At 41.5% G+C, this 18483-nt stretch overlaps 1 protein-coding gene across 1 annotated transcript; it reads right to left on the minus strand.

Annotated features, from left to right (window-relative positions):
• Window positions 1–3149: 3149 nt before the first annotated feature.
• LOC130870337 (vomeronasal type-1 receptor 4-like) lies at window positions 3150–4106 on the minus strand. Its single transcript, XM_057763028.1, has one exon. It carries the CDS (start codon window positions 4104–4106, stop codon window positions 3150–3152), a length of 957 nt encoding a protein of 318 aa, XP_057619011.1.
• Between the last annotated feature and the right edge of the window lie 14377 nt (window positions 4107–18483).

The raw sequence follows: 18483 nt of genomic DNA on the forward strand, positions 1-18483 counted from the left end.
TCTTTTTTTTAGTTTTTAGTTTTTATTTAAAGGGTTGTTTATTATCTGTGCATGGTTTCAGGACTGGCCATTCTTTATTGGACAACCTATTATGGGGGAGGGGTTTCATACCTGGAAAAAGGTAGCTATCCTTTTCCAAGCTGTCATCAGTTTCTGTAGTTTTCTTCCTGGGGTTGGGCTGTCTGCATGTATGTATATATGTGTCTATATATTCCCATATTTATAAGCACTGATGGCACACACACTTGTGTATTTGTGCATACATACACACATATTTATGTAATAATAATAATAATAATAATAATAATAATAATAAAAAAGAAACTATAAACTTGAGAATTGGAGGTCACGGGAGGGGTCTGAGGAAGAACAGCTGGGAGGGTCTGGAAAGAGGAAAGGGAGGAAGAAAGTGACGTCATTCTGACTGGGGTAAGATGAATTTCACTATAGTTTTGGTTTGCATTTACTTGATGGCTAATGCATCTAAATATACATATACATGTAAAAAGTATACAATAAACAAACGTTTTAATTCAGTTTTTTCATCCATTATATTTTATCATGTTTTCTCTTCCCTCAACTCATCTCAGATCCTCCCCTCGTCTCTGCCTAGAATTTTCTACCTGCGTGTTGTATTACATCATTTCTGCCCTTCCTCTTTCCCCTCCAACGCTTCTTATGTTCCTCTCCAGCTCCATCTGAGACTCATGATTTTGCCTTCTTCAGTTATTATTGTTACATATGCTCATTTACTCATTATTATTTTCATTATTATTATTGTTATTACTATTATTATGAGACAGGGTTTCTTTATATACTACTGGATGCTATGAAACTCACTCTGTAGACCAGGCTGGGCTCAAACACACAGAGATCTGCTTTCCCCTGCCTGTAGGGTACTGGGATTAAAGGTGTGCACCAGCACTGCCCTGCTGGTCATTGACCTTTCGTTTTCTGTGTTTTGAGATCTGCTGTTCTTTTCAGTAGCTCATTCCTTGGTTGGATTGTTTGATTTCTTTATTTAAGAACTTGTTCTAACTTGGTTTATTCTTTATACATCCTCTATCAATTGTATAGCTAGCAAAGGTTTTGTCCCATTCTGTGTGCTATCTCTTCATTTACTTTCCTTTGCTGTTAAGAAGCTTGTTACTTATCTGAGATCACGTTTGTCAATGGCTGACACTGGATGTCGAGGGCCTGGAGTCTTATTCAGAAAACATTCCAGTGTCTACATCCTGCAGTGCTTTCCCTTATTTTTCTTATAATGGTTTTAGAATATGGAGTCCTGTATCAAGCTTTAAAATCTAATTGGGGATGATTTTTGGATGCAACATTTTTTCTCTACCCATGGATCATCAGTCTTTATTTAATCATTGTCAAAGAGGTTGTTTCTTTCTACACTACATTTTTGACTTCTTATGAGTCAAGTGGTTGTTTCTTTGTGGGTTTATATGTCGGATGTCTGTTGTGGTGATCTGTGTACTTTTGTCCCTATGGACAAAATTATTCTCACCTAGGAACGAATCCCCTTCATTGTGGTCCAATACAGAATGGTCAACACCGAGATATTATAGAAATAACAGAAACATCCCTATCAGATTGTATCTATATCTTTTTGTGTATGTATGTATATATATGCATATATGTGTATGTAACAATAATAAGAAAAAATTGGTTATCAATTTGAGAGTGTATGGGAGGATATGAGAAGTAAGGGTTTGAGAAAAGGTAGTTGGGAGAGGATGGAAGGAGAAAAGGCAGTGAGAAAGTGATGTAATTCTATTTCAATTAAATATTTTTAAAAAAGAAAAAAATACAACAAATATTAACAACGAGGTTGATGATACTCCATGGGTGCAACGTCTGATATTTTCAGGTGATACAATCCCATAGCCAATTCCCTCATCCACGGGCTCTATAAACCTTCTGCCCTGCCTTCATCAATGTTCCCTGAGCCTTAGGTGCAGAAACTGTATTGCACATACAGCCACTGGGACTGGGCTTCACTATTCTGTATTTCGACTGGTTGTGGTTTTCTGTAATGATCTCCATTGTTACAAAGAGAAATTTCATTGATTCTGTATGGGGACTACACTTAGGAGGCCTGCATCCTACACAAAGAACTGTACACAACTAAGAAAAGTCAAGAGTGGGAGATAGAGTCATCCCCAGGAAAGAGCATACCAATTGGTTATCCAATACCAAGTGGTCAGCCCCGAGTACATACATACATGCAACATTATAGCAAGTAGTATTGATGTATTTAGGGACACACACACACACACACACAAACATACACAGACATGTATGTAACAATAATTAATGAAAAAAGAGGCCTTTAATTTGAGAACATAAAAGGAGAGGCATTGACAGGAGGGTTTGAGGGGCAGAAAAGAAGGGGGAAAATGCTGCAGTTATATAATAATTTCAAAAATAGCAGAAATAACTAAAAACATACTGAAACAGTAAATTAAGACAGCGATGGTACTAGGACATCCACTATAGACCTGTCAGTTATAACACTAAAGAGTCCCACCCACAGCAGTACCTTAGGTAGGTAACAGTTAAGATAGGGAAATGTATTTGTTCAATGGTTAAAAGACATTCTTTAGGACAGAACACTTCACAAAAAACAACCCTAGCTCCAAAGGGTATTTTAATTTTTGATTAGAAGTATTTTAATAGAGAAAAATTGAGAAGTAGACTATTGTTCAAAATACTTAAAAAGAATTCATTTTTCCCATAGTGTCAACTTTAGTCGGCAGTAAATGTTGAAATTATTAAAATTATGAACACAGAGTTGTATTCAAGAAAAAAAATGTTAGGGCTGGAGAGATGGCTCAGCGGTTAAGAGCATTGCCTGCTCTTCCAATGGTCCTGAGTTCAATTCCCAGCAACCACATGGTGGCTCACAACCATCTGGAATGTGGTCTCCCTCTTCTGGCCTGCAGGCATACAAGTAGAATATTGTATACATATTAAATAAATACATTAAAAAAGAAAAATGCTAGCTCCTTGAATTTTAATAGCATACAGAATATCTGAGTTATAACTAGGTCATATCAGATATTTGAGGTCCACATTCAAATTCTTCATTCTCACGGGAATCATTAAGAAGTGTTCAAACCTGAGAAACTATGGGTTTCAGTTCAGCCATGGCGTGCACGTTGAAAACAGGTCATTCTCAGTGCTGAAAAGGAAGAAGTGAAGTGCAAAATGAGTTTATTATTTTTCATTATTAAAAAAGGGCAGATGGTTGGATAGCACGTTGCCCAAAATGCATTCATTGCCTCCAATCTTGGAATTTTTGTTTGTGCATAAAACCCATAAAGGGTGATGAAATTGTTCAACCAATACAAGATCACAAAACAGCTCACCAGCAGCAAGATGCTGTGAGTGGCTCTGAGCTCAGGAGATTGCTGGCTGGAGAGGCTTGTGCTGCGGAGATACTGGGCTCTCTTGCGGTGTCTGTAGAGGAGAATTACCATGTACAGGCTGGTCCATATCATGATGGTCACATATAAGAGATCGTGCATGAATATGATACTCAAAAATGATCCTGAATTTTTGTTCCCAAAATTCCTGTTTTGACAGTAAGCATGTGTATATCCATGTCCAACTTTTGTAGAATTGGTTTTGGCTATTACCATTTCAACCATATATCCATAGATGGCCAGGTTAATGAGCCAGGAGCAAAGTAAAAAAGAAAACGTCCACGTTGAGAGTTTGTGCTTAAGCCAAACCCACTGAGAATTACTGGGAGTCACGGTGACGGCTTGAAATGTGCTTAGAATACACGTGGTACTGATGGACAGACCACGGAAAATTCTGTATGTACATTGAACAACCTTACAGCCGACATCATCCAGAAAATTGGGTACGTCAAAGGTTGCCACAATATCTGGTACCAACGTGAATATGATTGTCATTACATTAGCTATTGTCAGGTGCATGAAAAACAGATCTATCAACTTCTTAAAATGAGGCTTAAAGAAGAAAGTGTAAATGTATAAAATGAACAGTGATGTGTTCCCTATGACACCAACGCATAATTGAGATATGAGAAAGACACTCAAGCTGGAATTACTTATAAGCATGATGTTCATCAGATGTGTTAGGCCTGGAGTGACAGGTAAATGGACTGTATCATAAATCTATTTTTGAAACGGCAATTGTGGGAAAATTAATGATTGCCAGCTCAGGAGCGGAGGTGTTATGTGATGAAATATCCAACTCCTTTATTTTCTTCTTTTCTTCTTTTCTTCTTTCCTTCCTTCCTTCCTTCCTTCCTTCCTTCCTTCCTTCCTTCCTTCCTTCCTTCCTTCCTTCCTTTCTTTCTTTTCTTGTCTTTTTGGACAAGGTTTTTCCAATTATCACTGGCTGTTTTGGAACTTGCTCTGTATCCCAGGCTGGTCTTGACCTCACAGATTCACCTACCTCTGGCTTTTCAGTGCTGGAATTTGAGGCGTGTGCCCCCCCCGCCTGGAGATGTGTCCAAATCCTTTCATGTTAGGTCCACAGATGACCTCTTAGCAATTGCATTCCAGGTATTCTTGACCATCTTAGAGGATATAATAAAGTGTTGGAAAGTAGGCAGTCGAATCCACCCGATATCCTGAACACTGTTTTGTCAGGATGAAAGATGTGTTGACCTAGGTGAAAGCCAAATTTGCATGTTATAAGAATTTTAAAAGTTATATATTTTTGTGTATGGGCACCTTGCCTGCATGTCTGTGCACTCTATGCTTGTCTGGGAATCGAACCCGGGTACTCTGAAGAGCAACAACAGTCTTTAACTGTGAAACCATCCTCCAAGCCCCAGGAATTTTCATTCATCCGTTGATATTGTTTCCATGTTTATAACAATATTTGTTTCTAACACATATATAGTAACATGCATATTTGAACATCAGTGTTTTGGCTGCAGATACGTTTCTGTAGCTTAGTGATGAGTAAATACTCAGATTTTCCATGTGGGACTCTGCCTCTCATTTCACCTTACAGGGTAACCAGCACGTCCTGAAGCATTTCTTTTCATTTTGTCTATTTCGCTGACAACTTAGAGCTGAGCTGCTGATATGCAGACAGTGACAGCAAGGGTGAGACTGCGTCTCTCACAATGTTGAGCACATCTTCACAAAAGTGTGCTTCCTGCGACATTTGGTCATGAAAACAATCAAGCCAATTTTGGCTGATAACCCACTGTAACAAAGAGTTATATATTTTGCAACACCTGAATTACATTTTGCATTAGGAGATTCTTCTGTTTTGCTGTTGCAGAAGCAGAGATCTCAGGTCCACAGTTACACAGAGAATGGCAAAGACATGATACTCATGAAGTTTGACCTTAAATTTTTTTTTTAATAAAGAAAAGTCTCTTTAATGATGTTATGCATTGATCTCTGTCCAATGCTCAAGGGGAACTTGGTTAGACAGATTTTGCATTCAATATATGCCTTTATCCATAAGTATCCCTTAGGATAATGGTCAAGATTAAACTTTGAACAATTGAAATAGAAACAGGAAGCTTGCCAGTCTAAATATTTAGGTAAAAGAATTCTCAGAGCCGGGCGGTGGTGGCGCACGCCTTTAATCCCAGCACTTGGGAGGCAGAGACAGGTGAATCTCTGTGAGTTCGAGACCAGCCTGGTCTACATTGACCTTAAATTTTACAACATAGTAAAATCACCCATGTTCAATGGATTTGGGGAAGTTTTACTGTATATCAATTTTAAACCCATTCCTCCACTGATCTAATTATTTCTGTCACCTGAAATACAAACCTTTTTCTTTGGTAGACATCTATGGATTTCTTAGCAGTCTCTTTTCTTCTGACAAGGTCTACTAGACTTTTCTCAGTGTGCCCGTCTGAATTTCTCCATGCACCACAAATCTCTACCTTACCACGAGTCCCTACCATAGCCAAGGTATTTATTATGAGTGACCAACATTTAAATTACTTAGTGAATTCCACTACACAGAGATATTGTTCTTCCCCAATCCCAGTTATGCCTTATATCAGTGTTCAACTTGTTTCATGACTTGTCATTGTCTGCCACTGTCACACATTATATAGTTAGACCGCACCCGCCCTCTTCTAAGCTTTGAAAACACATCTCATCTCTACTGTGCCGTATGGCTTTTGCTGACCCACATTTATTTCTTGCATCATTCACATGTGTTATCCTTGATTGATTGTCATCCTCCTCGCCATTCACCAGAAATTTTTTTCTGCTCATCTTTTCTCCTTGCTCTGTATCTACCCTTAAATGCTTTAACTTTTCATAATTTTGTTACTCAGCACGGTCCTGAAAATTCCCTCCTGCAGCCATGTTATTACAATTTTTTTCCTGAAAAAATAAGAGTTCTGGGATAAAATGCCAAGCTGTTATCTGAACCCTGATGAAACAGATTTACACTATGACTTGCACAGGTAGATGCTATCAATGAAACATGGAATCTAAAAAGATTATCATGCACTATTTTTGACATTCAAAAAAATAAAACTACAAGATTGTGGTGGCACAGTCCTTTATTCCTAGCCTTTGAGAGGCAGACACAGGTGGATGTCAGTGAGGTTGAGGTCAGCTTGATCTACAAAGCGAGTTTCAGGACAGTTAGTGGTACACAGAGAAACCCTGTCTCAAAAACAAGGAAAACAGAAACAAAAAAGAAAAGAAAATTTGAATACTGAGGAAAAGACATATTCCTAAACAGCTGAGCACCTGCTATGTATATGTAAAAAGATGTGAAGCATTTAAAACAAGTGTTATCGCTCTCTCTCTGGTTCTCTTTCCCCCCCCCCCCCCTCTCTCTCTCTCTCTCTCTCTCTCTCCCTCCCTCCCTCCCTCCCTCTCTCTCCCTCCCTCCTTTCCCCCTTTCTCCCCTTTTAATAAATGCTTTTATGGCTACTTTCTGTGTCCATGGGTCTGCTCACAACCGCCGGGCATTGAGAACTCTGCAGGACCCACCGGAGCTTGCTGCTCCGTGAGCCCCCCGGGGGACTCCCCCACATTATTTTAGGAATAACATTGGTGCCACGTGACTCCCGAACCGGGTTCTTTTCCACTTCGCCAGCTTCCCTACTTGCTTCAATCGGCGCTTCTTTTGGGACACCAGACAATTTTCATGCCACAGACACCAGTCAAAGGCAAAGAGACCAGCCATGCCAGGATGCGACCAGCACCCAGCCTTCTCTCGCGCCCCCCCCCCAAAAGACGACGCCCACAATCAGCAGGAAGCAGTCTTGACAGTCTTGAAAGTTCGCCGCCCCAGTTCCTTTGGGCTGTGGTGTCTCGTCTCATGCTTTTTATTATAAGGAAGACCTGGGAATGTTGTGCTTTCCTTTCCCTTTAAGGGACAAGCCACACCCACTCCCATGACCTCTGACCTGCCCGCGCCATCTTGTCTCTCCTGTTTTCTTCAGCGTGGCCGCGTGCTCTCTCTCTCTGGTTCTCTTTTCCTCTCTCTCTCTCTCTCTCTCTCTCTCTCTCTCTCTCTCTCTTTCTCTCTCTCTCTCTCTCCCTCCCTCCCTCTCTCTCCCTCCCTCCTTTCCCCCTTTCTCCCCTTTTAATAAATGCTTTTATGGCAAAAAAAAAAAAAAAAAAAAACAAGTGTTATCATACTTAATATAATACATGAATCACATCTTCAAAAATAAAAGTATAATAAAAATTAACCTTAGCAAAGCTATAGATGCAATAAACACAGAGAAATAAACTATCCAGTTGTATAAAAATTTTTGTAAGTAATCAAACATAACAGCAATAATCTTAATGCAGTCACATTCACAGTCCACAAAATACAGATGACACATAGTATTTTGAATAGGCTATTTGAATTTTACCGAGAGCAAAACAGGAAGTGTTCTCTTTTTCCTTTCTGTGAATGAAACCGTCAGCATGTTGGCACATTGAAGGAGAATGAAAAAATCCACATTCTGTTTGAGTGCTAAAAGATTCACCATTTACACCAGTTCAAATATATCAAGCACAATGGAGAGATTAAAGTTCCCTTGTGCAAGTGATGATCAGTGCACAGCTAGAGTGTCACAATGAAAATGGGAAACATTAGTCTTTACAGCATTGCTTACATTGTATATGGATTCGATTCTATTTAAGAAAGATGCAAAATTAAAAAAATGGAAGAACATTTTCAAACTAGAAGAAAATTTTCACCTTAAGTAAATTTTATTTCCCAAAGAAATGCTAAGGGGACAGACTTACTACATGCAATCAACCAACTTTTGCAGCAACATGAAACTTAAATTTGAGAATAAAAATACACAAATATCATGTATAGATTTTCAATCTTAGAACCTTAGAAGAGGCATAATGATCAGAAGCAATATGATGGCATTTTTTTCAAGACAGGGTTTCTCTGTGTAGCCCTGACTGTCGTGGAGCTCACTCTGTAGACTGGACTAGTTTTGAACTGTGATTGCTTGCCTCTCTCTGCCTTCCAGTGCTGGAAGTCAAAGTGTTTGTCAGAATCTCCACCTTGAAGGAAAATCTTACCAACGTTTTCTTGCAGTTAACCAAGCCGACAGATAAAAGAGACAATGGGATATAAAAGTTTGAGCTAGAGAACGTGGAGAGATGGCTCAGTGGTAAAGAACACAGGCTGCTCTTTCAGAGGATCCACGTTCATTCCCAGCACCCACATAGCAACTCATAACTGTCTGTACCTTCATTTCCAGGGGATCTGACACTCTCATGCAGACATGAATGCAGGCAAAGCCCCAATGAAAATAACATAAAAATTAAATTATATAAAAAAGTCTTAAAAAATTAAGCTGGAGAACTGTGTAACAGAACTGCACAGTTATGGGAAAGGAGCAATGGTTTGCCATCAGGACCTATGAATTGAGAAGCCAATGTGACTATATAACCAATGTCAAAGAAAGGGTCATCAATGGTCTAGCTTGCTGTTAGACTAAATTTTATGTCTATCATGCTGTGTTATAGAGAAACTTAGTAGAACTGGAGAGAGACCCTGAGATCAAAGTGTTTGTCATGCGAGCACTGGAGAGTGAGCTCAGACACCAAGCACCGATGCAAAGGCTGAGTGTGGTGGGTTAGACAGGCTGGTGACAGGTGGATCCTCGAAGCCCATCAAGCAGCTGATTGAGCCAACTGATGTGCTCCAGGCTGAATGAGAGATCCTGTCTCAAAAAAATTAGGAGAAGGTAGAGGAAGGCACATGATGTCAGTGTCTGTCCTGTACACACACGAAGTCACATACATGCATATACCTCACACAAAGAAAGTGAAAAACTCCCAATTCCCATCATGCTAAATGAATATCTTGGCAATGACAGAATGAAAAAAGTCCATTGTGAAAATGAACCGTAGAGTGTCTCTTGTAGAAATGTGTGTGTGAAATAGATAAAAGACGTTAGGAAACAATGGAAGTATATTGAAAGAATTTCAGATGAAATCTAAAATAAAGGAGCTGAATAAATAAAAGCAGAACAATAGCAAGCAACAGAAATATACAGGAAACATAAAGCCAAGGCCACCACTGCACTGCCAAGGGAATACTGCAGCACTGCTCTGTGAGACTGCACTGTTGTCCGGGAGGAAAGACAGAGACTCGGACAGAGTGCTGCATACAGCGTCTGGAAAACGGCAAAGGCATCTTCAAAGATTATGTTATGACTACCTAGGCTTTAAGAGGAATGTGCAAAATCCTATAAGATGTAACATCCCTCCAAAGATTTTAGAATTCTAAAATGTCATAGATGGGCAATATTCTCATGAGATTGAATCATTGACTAGATCAGATGGAAAAGTATTAACAAAGAAGGAAAATGGGGGTTTGAGATATCTCAGCAGTTAAGAGTACTGGCTGGTCTGCCTGGGAGCCTGGCTTAGATTACCAACACCACACATGTATTCTTAATTGTCTGTAATACCAGTTCTAGGGCACCTGACATCTCAGACTGTTTTACTGGGGCATTGCACTCATGTGGGGCACAGACATACATGCAGGAAAATCACCACACAATAATATACATGAATAAATATTAAAAACAAAAATGGCAAAAGTATATGAATCAAGAGAAGTATTGTACAGAAAAATAATAAATGAGATAGACTGAACTGACAGAGAAGTCGGGGAAATATAAATCTAAAATCAAAACAAAACACCCAAAGTTTAAGGATGGTAGACAGGGGTGAGGTGGGGTGGGGGTCTGGGGGGAGAAGAGAGCAGCAGTGGAAAGGTTGCCATACCTCCCTCTCACTCTGAGTGCTGAGTGCTTCGGAAGTCTTATTCAGGGCAGTGTGAATCCCACAGCCACGAAGCATCATAGACAAGAAGTGTCTTGGAAAGGCTGCCTAGCAGAAGCCATGACTAAATAAGGGGCAAGATAAGAGGTCTCTTCTTCCCAGTGGACACAGACCAGCTTGTCATCAGTGGCGCCAGTGACCTTGTTAACTGTGCATCATTCTGATGCACTCCAAGGAAAATTTCACTCTCCCAATTCAATGTGGATCCCATGGTAATTGTCTAAACCAACTAAATAAGAATGCAGTCACTGTGTGAAGATGTGTGTGCATTTTCCCAAGTTGAACTACATCAGAAAGGAAACTTTACAATCCAGGAAATCATTAAAAGTTTTCACACAGCTGTGGAAATTATCGCAGCCATTATCATCTGATGCCAGGAAAGTCTACACTTCCCTGTTGGTGTCTCCAAAGGCCCACTGTTCATTCACAACTGTATTGTTCAACCTTCACATCTTTGTGCAATTTCTCTTGCTATTGATTTCTAGTTTTATTGCACTATTATCTGAGAAGGTACAAGTAATTACAATGGTTTTTTTGTCTTCCTTCCTTCCTTCTTTCTTTTCTTTTATTTTTAGAGACAAGATATCTCTGTGTAACATCCCTATTCATCCTGAAACTTGTTCTGTAGATCAGGCTGGCCTGAAACTCAAAAAGATCCACCTGCCTCTCCCTCCTGAGTCCTGGGATTAAATGCGTGCACCATCACTGTCTGGTTCTTTTGTATTTCTTTAAAAATTATTATTTTATTTCATGTGTTTAAATGCTTTTAGCATGTAAGTCTTTGCCACACTTGCATGCAATGCTCACAGAGTCCAGAAGAGGGATGGGGAACCCCTGGAACTGGAGTTACAGATGGTTGTGAACCACCATATAGGTCCTGGGACTCAATCAAGCCAGGGTCTTCTGGAATAGTAGCAGTGCTCTTAACTTTTGGGCAATCTCTCCAGCCCTAGCCCCTCATCTCTAATTTTATTAATTTTGTTCTTTTCTCTCCATCATTTCAATACTTTGGTTACAAGTTTGTCATCTTGTTGATTGTTCTCAATGAACCAATTTTTTTAATAAAATTGTTTTTATTTAGCTGTAAATTTTCTTCAATACCCTTCCTTCCTCCCCTTTCCTCTTCTATTTTCTCCTGTGACTCCATGCTCCCAATTTCCTCAGGAGATCTTGTCTTTTTCATTATCCTATGTAGATCCATGTATGTCTCTCTTAGGGTCCTCTTTGTTGTCTAGGTTCTCTGAAAATAGAACCTGGTTTTCTTTCCTTTATGTCTAAGCATCACTTATGAGTGAGTACATATTATATTTGTCTTTCTTGGTCTGGGTTACCTCAGTCAACATTTTATTTCTAGATCCATCCATTTGCCTGCAAATTTTAAGATGTCTCTTTTTAAAACACTGTGTAGTACTCCATTGTGTAAATGTGTCACATTTTCTTTACCTATTCTTTGGTTAGGCGCATCCAGGTTGTTTCCAGGTTCTTGCTATTACACTTCTGTTGTGAATTTAGTTGAGCACATGTCTGTCTTTTTGGTATGAACGAGAGTCTTTTGGGTATATACCCAACAGCGGTATTGCTTGGTTTTGAGGTAGATTGTTTCCTAATTTTCTGAGAAATCACCATAGTGATTTCCAAAATGGCTATACAAGTTTGCACTCTCACCAGCAATGGAGGAGCATTCCCCTATCCCACATCCTCTCCAGTATAAGCTGTCATCAGTGTTTTTTATCTTGTCCTTTTGATAGCCTCAATATGGAATCTCAGAGTTGTTTTGGTTTGTATGTCTCTGATGGCTAAAGATGTGGGGCATTTCCTTATGTGTCTTTCAGCCATTTGAAATCTGTCTGTTGAGAGTCTCTGTTTAGGTCTCTACCCCATTTTTTAAAATTTAGCTTATTTGTTCTTTTGTTGTCAACTTTCTTGAATTCTTTGTATATTTTGAAGATCAGTCCTCTATTCAATGTGGGGTTGGTAAAACTGTTTTCCCGATGTGTAGGCTGCTGTTTTGTCTTGTTGACCATGCCCTTTGTTTTACAGAAGCTTTTCAGTTAGAGTAGGTCCCATTTATTAATTGTCTCTCTGAGTGTCTGTGCTACTGGGTTTCTGTTAAAGAAGTGGTCTCCTGTGCCAATACGTTCAAGTGTACTTCCCACTTTCTCTCCTATGAGAGAATCAAATCTTCATTTCATTGTTACTTTCTATTTTTGTTGTTGTTTCTAGTTCATTGCTTTAGCCCTGAGTTTGATAATTTCTTGCAGTATATTCTTTCTCGGTGCTATTTTTTTTTTTTTGCTATTCTAGAACTTTCAGGTATGCTGCTAAGTGACTAATATATCTCTCCAATTTTTGTTTTTTCATTTATTTATTTATAAAAAAGAAAACAAACTTTTTTTTTAATTATACATACCAATCCAGGTTCCCACTCTGTCACCTCCACCCATTCCCTCCACACTCCCTCCCACCCCACCCCCATCCACTCCTCAGAGATGGTATGGCACATTGCTTTGGGTAAGGTCCAAGGCCCTCCCTACTATATCTAGGCTGAGAAAGGTATACATCCAATGACAATAGATTCTCCAAATCCAGCAATGCAGTATGGATAAATCCTGGTGCCATCACCAGTGGTCCCCCAGTCTGCCTCAACCATGCAGCTGCCAACCATAGTCAGAGGGAGTAGTTTGACCCTATGCTTGTTCCTTCCCAGTCCGATTGGAGTTTGGGAGCTCCTATTAGCTCAGGTAGACTGTTTCAGTGGGTGTATACCCATCATGGTCTTGACCTCTTTATTCATATTTTTTTTGTTGTTGTTTTGTTTTGTTTTTCGAGACAGGGTTTCTCTGTGGTTTTGGAGCCTGTCCTGGAACTAGCTCTTGTAGACCAGGCTGGTCTCGACCTCACAGAGATCCGCCTGCCTCTGCCTCCCAAGTGCTGGGATTAAAGGCGTGCGCCACCACCGCCCGGCTTTGCTCATGTTTTTATTTTTCCCACTTTTCACCTGGACTTTGGGTGCTCAGTCCAGTTCTCCAATGTGGGCCTCTGTCTCTGTTTCCATCAGTTGCTGGATGAAGTTTCTATGGTGATATTTAAGATATTCATCAGTCTGACTAAGGGCAAGTCAAGATTTGGCCCACTCTCTTTATTGCTTAGGGTCTTAGCTGGGTGTCATCCTTGGAGATTCCTAGGAATTTCTCTAGAGCCAGGTTTCTTGCTAAGCCTATATGAATGGCTTCTTCAATCTAGATATCTCTTGCTCTCATCTCTGTCCTTCCTCCTAATCGACAATCCCATTCACTCAAGTTCTCCTCACTCCTCCCTCTCTCCCCTCCACTTTTCCTTCTACCCTCTTTTATGCCCCCACCCCCATGCTCCCTATTTTGTCAGGTGAGCTTGTCTGTTTCAACTTTCCAGGAGGATCTATATATGTTTTTCTTAGAGTTCACCTTACTACTTAGCTTCTCTAGGATCATGAACTATAGGCTCAATATCAGTTTTTGTTTTTTTATGTAGGCACTTAATGCTATGAACTTGCTTCTTAGAACTGCCTTCATTGTGTCCCATAAGTTTAGGTATGCTGTGTATTCATTTTCCATCAGTTCTGATAAATTTTAAATTTCTTTCTTGATTTATGTCTTAACTCAGTTCTCATCCAGTTGTTCAGATTTCATTAATTATTTTCTTGAGACAAGATCTGTTAATGTAATTCTGCCTGCCCAGGAACTTGCTGTATAGATCAGGCTGGCCTTGAACTCACAGAGAGATCCTCCTGCCTCTGCCTTCTGAGTTCTGGAATTAAAACAGTTTGCCACCATGGGTTGGCCCTAATTTCCACGACTTAGTATACTTTGTGTTGCTTATTTTGTTGATATCCATCTTTAATCCATGGTGGTCAGATAGGATGCAGGGTGTTATGTTAATTTTCTTATATGTGTGGAGACTTGCTTGGCTTCCAAATATGCAGTCAATTTTGGAGAATGTTTCATGAGCTGCTGAAAAGAAAGTATATTCTTTTGTGTTTGGACAAAATGCTCTGCAGATATCTGTTAGGTCTATTTGATTTATGATGTTATTTAACTCTAGAATTTGTCGTTTTAAATTTGTCTGGGAGACCTGCATATTGCTCAAAGTAGGCTATTGAAGTCACCCACTAGGACTGTGTGAGGGGCACTATGAGATTTAAAATGTAGTAGCATTACTTTTGTGACCTTGAGTGCCCTTGCATTTGTTGCATACATGTAGATTTGCAATATCACTTGGTGGATTTTCCCTTTGATGAGTATGTAGTGTCCTTCCCTATCTCTTCCGGTTAGTTTTGGTTTGAAGTATATTTTGTCAGATAGTAAAATACTTATGTCTGCTTGCTTCTAGGGTTCATTTTCTTGGAATATCCTTTCCCATCTTTTTATTTTCTTTTATTTGTGTGAAACAAAGGATATCAGGATTTTACTTGTTATTATAAGATTTCTAGTATTATTTGGCCTCCTATCAAGGCACATGAATTCATTTGGCAACACTTTATCACAGAGTCAAAATACAACTCAATATACGTACTAGATATGCCTACCAGCTGAGCCCTACATAACAGTAGATACAAGTCTGAGACCTCTTCAATTTCTTTTTTAGACATAATTTCTTTATTGATTCTTTGAAAATTTCAAATCATGAACTCTAATATTTCTCACCTCCCGGTTCCTCTATATCCTCTCCTCATCCTTGCAGTGACCCCGACTAAGAGAAAATAAAAAAAACCAAAACAAAACAAAACAAGCAAGCAAACAAACAAAGAACAACAAGAACAGAGCAAATAAAGAAATATCCCCAAATCTCTTCAATTCTCCTTCTTTCCCGGTTTCTCCAACACCTCTTCATTCATCCTGGTTGCATTAGGAGTTGGCATGTTACATAGTATATACCATGTTTTCCTAATCAGCTTTTCTAGCAAATGTTCATTGCAATGAGTCACTGGACTGGTTCAAGGCCTCTGGTTTTGGGTACACTGTCGTCACTGGATTCTACCTGAAACTCCTCTGGGGCATGCCAGAGCCACACCTAGTCATAGACATCCTGCGGGTACAATTCCTTAGGACCAATCCCTTCAAGAGCTTCAGCTGGCCCTAGATGGGGTAGATGTTAGGGTGGGCCAACTGAAGACCCGGCTGTGGGTCTGGGTGGTAGCTGAGCTGGACAAACCAGGCCACTGGGACTGCCCACCTCAGAGGAGGGGGCAGAGCCAGCTACCCTATGCCTTTGCCCTCAGGGTCAGTTCTCTTTCACCTGTGGTACGGGGTTTGTCCATCTCTCCCAGTGCACGGACTGACTCTCCTATGAGGGTCGGGGCCAGCTCTCTTGCTGCAGGGTCCAGCGAGAGGCAGGGCTAGTAAGGGTGGGGCATGCTCAGCTTGGACCTCTGATTTCACCACCCACGCTTTCTATGGCCTCCTGAGGTGACACAGGCCAGAGACATCAACAGACCCTAGCTGCAGGTGGACCACCTACCCAGACATGGCCCTTGGCAACAAATTGGTCCGGATGACCTCCTGGCTCCAGGTGGAAGCACTGGCCACTTATCAGGATGGCTTGGGTGGCGCCACCGCCCCGGACACCAACATGGTCACAGGTTGCGGCTTCAACCCCGGGCTTCCATGTGACTTTTCGTACTTCAACACAGACCTCAGCATGATGGGACCATGAACCTAGACATGGCCCTCAGCTGCAGCTCTCGTCCACAAGTCACCATGGCATTGGGTAGAAGCACAGGTCACTCAGATCTGAATGATCCCAGCTGAATCATGGCGCTCAGATCCCGACAAGGCCAGAGTTTTTGATCTATACTCTGGGTCTCCATGTGGTCACAGACTTCAACATAGACCCTAACTGTGGTAGGAACACATATTCAGACAAGGTCTTTGGTACCAGCCCGGGTCTAGATATCACTAGGGCCCCGGTGGCACTGTGGTCATTGGACACCAACACAGTCCCAGATGACAGCCCTGGGAATCAGCATAGCCCTCAATGGCAACAGGAGCCATGGACATGAGCACAGACCCTGGCCGCAGTAGGGCTATGGACTCAGGCATGGCACCCAGCTGCAGCTCTGGCCTGGATGTTACCATGGCACCAGGTAGTGAAAAACCCTCGTTTTCAAGGGTGGTTGGAGAAATCCCCCAGTCTCAATAATTCAGGCCAACAGATGCAATCAGCAAAAGGTATCTTTATTGCTGTGGATGCTGCAGCAACTAAGTTACAGTTAAGTTACTGAGCATCCCAGGCTGATGGCACATCATGTATTTATAAGGATTTAGGAGTTACATAAGAGGCTTGTCTAGCAACAGCATTTCATTGGTTCTCAGATTGGCGGGCTTAGCTCACCCTGGGGATGGCCCCGTGTCTATTCCCGAATTTCCCTGAAAAACCATAAAGCCAGATAAAACACCCTGTAGCAGGTTGACAATTTAGATAGGATGTCTTGGAGGGGGTGGAGTAGTCCCGAAAAACCACAAAGCTAGATAGAGCACTCTGCAGCAAGTTTGACAATCTAGATAAACTGCCTTGGGGGGCAGAGGATTCCCTCTTCTTAGCCTAGTCAGTGAGTCTGCAACCCATAGATACCCAGTTTTAGCATCGGCTGAGCTGAGGGCCAGCTGAATTTCAGCAAAGTTTAACACAGTGCATGGGCATGGGGGTCTTTCAGTAGTAGTAGCATGTGCCACTCACATCTGCATGACCCAGACTGCAGCATGTCCCCTGGGCACCAACATGGTCCCAGGTGGCTGATCAGATGACAGGCCACCACATGGCCTGGATAACCCCAGGACCCCGGGTGGCTGCACAGGCCACCAGACAAGTGTGGCTCTGGTGGTGGTACAGCCCTTGGAAACTGAAAGGTCACAGGTTGCAGCCCAGACTACGGGCTTCTGGGTGGCCTTTGGTGACAACATGGGCCATGGAAATTAACACAGACCCTGACCACTATAGAGCCACAGACCCAGATATAGACCTGGGCAGCAGCTCAGGCCTTGACGACAGTATGGCCCCAGGTGGCAAACACAGGCTCTGGACTTCCCTGTGGCCTTTGGTGGTAACATGGGCATGGATTCCACATACCCTGGCTGTGGAAGGACAATGGGTCCAGACTTGGCTCTTGGCAGCAGCCTGGGCCTGGAGGTCACTGTGGGGACTTTTGCTTTGGGGGCTGGGATGATGAGGGCAGGAGAGTCAGGAATGAGTTACCCAGGAAACAGACTCCAGAGACCAGTGTCAGCGTGAATCTAGTTTAATGTAGATGCTCCCTGGCATGTATCATATGTTATAATCAGCTAAGGACACAAGACAGGCACTGTTGCCCAAGAAGTCTGAATGGAGGGCAACCTTCATCATGTGGGAGTGTTCACGAGGAGGGGCAGCAGTTGACTGCAAAGTGTAGGAAACAGGCAATGCTCTGGGTTTTCAGCATGATTCGGAGGGTGTCCTGTTAGCCAGGAATCCGTTAGGTGTCGTCCAGAGTGCTAGGGACTAGGCCTGTTCAAATAACCGCAGGAGTTGTCTGTCCCCACTGCCCCAGTCCCGTTTCTCATGTTCCCTGTCTTTTAGTGACACCATTGGGCAGAAACTGCTTCCTCATGTTCCCTTTCTGTTGGTTCAAGGCTGAATAGTTCTATGAAGAGCAGCTTTTGAGTATTTGATATTTTTTTATACGAGATAAGACCTTCCAGATTGAAATGCCTTCCCCCAGAAGCAGGAGGAAAGATCCACAGATAAGCTTTTCTGTCGAGAACATGGAGATCAGATTTTGAGCTACCCCTTTAAAAAAGTCCAGCAGGTCAGACAAATTACGATGTCCACTCTGCTGGCTTTAATTTGGGTGAATTTCTGATGTAATCATTGGAATCACATTGCAATTGTAAGTAATGAATGATTTCATGTCCCAGTAGGGTACTGTCTCTGGAGCTTTAGGGCCGAGGAGTGCTTAAGATGTGCTTGGTATTGGGAGAGACAAATAGCAGTATATCAGGGGTCACAGGTTACCTGAGCTAAATCCCGGAGGCCATTTGTCTCATCCTGTATAATACCTACTTGGTGATGGAGGTTAAGTAGGCCTACTAGGAGGATCTGATTAACTTGGAGATGGGTATCAAGTGCTTTGTTGTTAACCTTGACATATTGTTTAAGGCTGCTGCTGTCTGTACAGAAT

This window comes from Chionomys nivalis, chromosome 2 (assembly GCF_950005125.1).
Source record: "Chionomys nivalis chromosome 2, mChiNiv1.1, whole genome shotgun sequence".
NCBI lineage: Eukaryota > Metazoa > Chordata > Mammalia > Rodentia > Cricetidae > Chionomys > Chionomys nivalis.

Coding starts and splice junctions, on each gene's coding strand:
- LOC130870337 (XM_057763028.1), bottom strand. CDS start 4,106: ATGAACATCATGCTTATAAGTAATTCCAGCTTGAGTGTCTTTCTCATA.